General features: G+C 35.7%; 1 protein-coding gene across 1 annotated transcript in view; it reads left to right on the forward strand.

Annotated features, from left to right (window-relative positions):
* Nucleotides 1-1,413: 1,413 nt before the first annotated feature.
* Nucleotides 1,414-3,565, forward strand: part of BMPR2 (bone morphogenetic protein receptor type 2) — a gene marked incomplete at its 5' end in the record, with an annotated part of 43,488 nt that continues 41,336 nt past the window's right edge. The window contains one exon of the mRNA XM_015819603.1: nt 1,414-1,591. Within this exon, the coding sequence (XP_015675089.1) occupies nt 1,414-1,591 (178 nt within the window). The remainder of the gene's footprint in view (nt 1,592-3,565) is intronic.

Raw genomic sequence — 3,565 nt, forward strand, 5'->3', positions numbered from 1 at the left:
GTGAGCAACCTATAACTTTGAAAGTGGGTCATAAGTATTTTTGGGAGAGGGATCTGCCACAACTTCAGATGGTCATTAACCTATCAATTGTTAAGAGAGGACTACTTGTACACTCGAGTCATAAAAAACAAAATAAACATATATTTATGAGCCAGGATTGTAAATTTGGGGTTACCCTCCTTTTCTGACACTGAAGTATAATCTTTTTTTGCTACCTTCTCTCTATCCCTCATATCATAATTACATCCATAATTATTAAAATTTATAATTTAATATTCTTTAAAGCCATTGTTTTGTTAATACATCATGTTCCAACTCTGTTGTGTCTGGACAATTGTGAAATCAAAAGTTGATTTAATTGAATATACTGCCACTTTGCATTTTAAGCAATCCAGTTTCCTCTTGTAGTAATTCAGATGCTTTAAAAATGTACTCTAATTGGCAGTGAATTGATCTAAACCTTCAATAACACTACTTGACTAATAAAACTTGAAAAAGAAATTGTCTGCTGTTTTCACACTGGGATTACTCCAGAATGTGTCATATCAATAAGGCTCTAAATTACAGTATATATTTTGTCTTAACATCTTCCAAATGCTGATTGTAGATTTTAATGCAGGGGGATATATTATAGAACTTAAACATGGAGCTGTATGGTCTAGGTTCCCTTTATTGTTTAACAAATGAATCAAGACTTGGGAAAAATTGAAGGAAGTCTTGTTATCTTAGTAGTTTGGTTTCTATGCATCTGTCTATGTGTCTATTTTAAGTGGATTTTATATTCATAGTAAATAAAAGAGATTAGATTTTAGGTGTTTTATTTCATTATTTTAAACTTTTAGTTCACTGTAGGATTATTTTTCATCTTTGGGGGGTTGTTCTGTTTTGTTTAGGGTCATTTAATATAGTATTTTATCTATTTTCATCACCATATTCCCTCTCCCTCTCCCCCCTCTGTGTTAATGTACCGTGCCACTGGCAAGTACTTTATACAAGAGAAGTTGATGTTTGTTTATCACTTTTTCAGTAAAGCAATCAAAAGCTAAAGGGATTATCACTTAGCTGAGAAGTGATCCAAAATGGTAATTCAACACTTCATTTGAAACTGGAAATTAAGCTCAATCCTTTTTTATCATATTCACAATTTAACATGCTTTAAATATTGCCATTCAGGGAGTAATAGAATATTTATAAATAAAAAGGAATTACACATAGTATAATCACGTACACAGCCCAACTACCAAGGAAAATTATTTCATGCATCCTCAAATGGACTGTACCGATATTCATCAGAATCCCATTATTTTCTTTTTACAGATGAGTTCTGAAGTACCAAAATTGTTCTTCTGTTTTGTCAGCTATGTCTAGTTTTAAACCTTGGCATAATCTTAATAATAGTTTTAATTTTCTTCTTTAGCTGCCCAGGATGAAGAGACAAAATGTGCGTTTAGAGACTCCTACCAAAATGATCACGGGATTAGTGAAAGTCAGATTTCTCAAGAGAATGGTACAGTTTTATGTATGAAAGGAAGTACCTGCTATGGTCTCTGGGAAAAAACCCGAGAAGGAGAAATACATCTTGTGAAACAAGGTAATTTCAACCATCGTGGTGCTGTTTTATTTTTTCTACTATGGCTTGATGTAATATTTTTAATGAAGATCTGCCATGGATTACTAACCTTTTTGGCACAGGAGGCATTTGGAAAATTTAGAGCTTATTATGGGAAATGGCTGCTATTGAACTTAGCTTATCCCAAACATCTATTTATCAGAAACCTATATTCTAGCCTCCTGGGATATTCTCTGCTTATATTATTTTTCCTGAACAGATGGACCACTTCCAAACTCTTAAGATTTATATCCAGGTGAGATATAAAAGGAACAATAACACAGTATTTATATCAACTAAACAGTACATAGATTGTACAGTACATGATTTATCTCATCTATTATTACATTAAAAGCTATAGTCTACACCAGGAGTGTCAAACTGCCGGCCCGTGGGCTGGACGCGTCACGAGGAAACCGCGCCCACCCCATTGCCGGCAATGGGAAAAAAGTTTTCATATGTTGCACAATGTCATGTGACGTTGCAAGTTTGACATGTCTGGTCTAGACTCTACCTTTGAGAATTTTTAGTCAGACCCTCATTGCTCATAGTTTTGGCTCTTCTTCAAGAATCACTGTTCAGTTTGTAATAATCATAGTCCAGGAACTGATTTATTAACGTATATAATGAAGAGTGTTATGCTTATCAAGCAGGGGATGTGGATCTTGGATTATATCAGAATCAGTAGAGTTTGTTACTGGTGTTTGAATCCTGGTTGATTTCAGTATTCAGAATCATAATTCCAAATTCAGTGTTCTTTAATATGTGCTTTCTAACAAGCGTATGTGCTTGTACAAAGGGTGGAGCTACGTATGTTATAGATGCTCCTTGTTCATATTATAGTTTAGTAAGTTAAGATTCCTGATTTATTACAAGCTAATATGACCACAAATGGAACTTTACTGATGTATCATACAGTATAACTGTTGTTCTTTTATATTTAACGTACTGTTGTGAAGTGATAAATAAATAAAAAAAAATCTGATTGTGCCAGTAGATTACTTTTCAGTTTGTTTTAATTTGGTTTGGTTTGGTTGCTTGTTTTTTATAAAGGACGAAAGGATAAACTCTAAAGATCAACTCTGCTTGATCTAAATTGTAGACAAAGCCTTGAAGAAGAAGGTTTTCATGCTTATATATATTGGAATTCCAATATATATATATATATATTAAAAACAATGCTAAAAACCGACGATTGATTCCTGGGAATGTTCATAATAAAACATATGAATAAAATGAGCACCAGGAAAACAAAACCCTTTAACATTTTTAAAAAGGTTTTAATAAATAAATAATGACCCAAGCTTTCGCCGGCTTCTCTGCCGGCATCTTCAGGGGTCCGTGTCGGTCAATGGGAGGGCACTCCTTATATTACGGCCGCCTTTGCACTCGGTCCATAGGTGCTGTCACGATGTTCAACCGGCCAATCGCCACTCTAGTTCTGTTCTCATTTCAACACAGGTAGATCAAGTCATTGAAATGAGAACAGAACTAGAGCGTTCATCAGCCAGACATACCCTTCTGAGATTCGAACCTGGGCTGTCTGCATGTTAAGCAGAGAAGTTAGCCACTAGGCCACAGGCTCTTTCTCACTTTGTTAGCTACAAGAGACAGGGGAAGAGGATGAATGCTTTTTTTCTTTTAGAGCACCCTGTCAGCCCAAATAAAAATAAAAAAGCATATATACAGCTGGAGTTAAACGATACGCAGGGAGGTGATGAGAGGAAGCAAATGGAGGAAATGCGCAAGCAACCCCTACAAACAACACATGCCGGCACGTTCGTGCCATTAGGATTACATAAGATTGGAGAAGGGGGTGAGGGAAAGGGTGATATAGAGGTATCCAATTGTCTTGATGAGGTTCCTAAAGATGGTCTCCCAAGGATACGATGGCAAGGGAGACCCCCTGATAAACTGGAGGGAGGTGCCTCTGTGTCAGAACCCCATATGGATAAA

This window comes from Protobothrops mucrosquamatus, unplaced genomic scaffold (genome assembly GCF_001527695.2).
Source record: "Protobothrops mucrosquamatus isolate PMUCROS unplaced genomic scaffold, P.Mucros_1.0 scaffold958, whole genome shotgun sequence".
Taxonomy (NCBI): Eukaryota; Metazoa; Chordata; class Lepidosauria; order Squamata; family Viperidae; genus Protobothrops; species Protobothrops mucrosquamatus.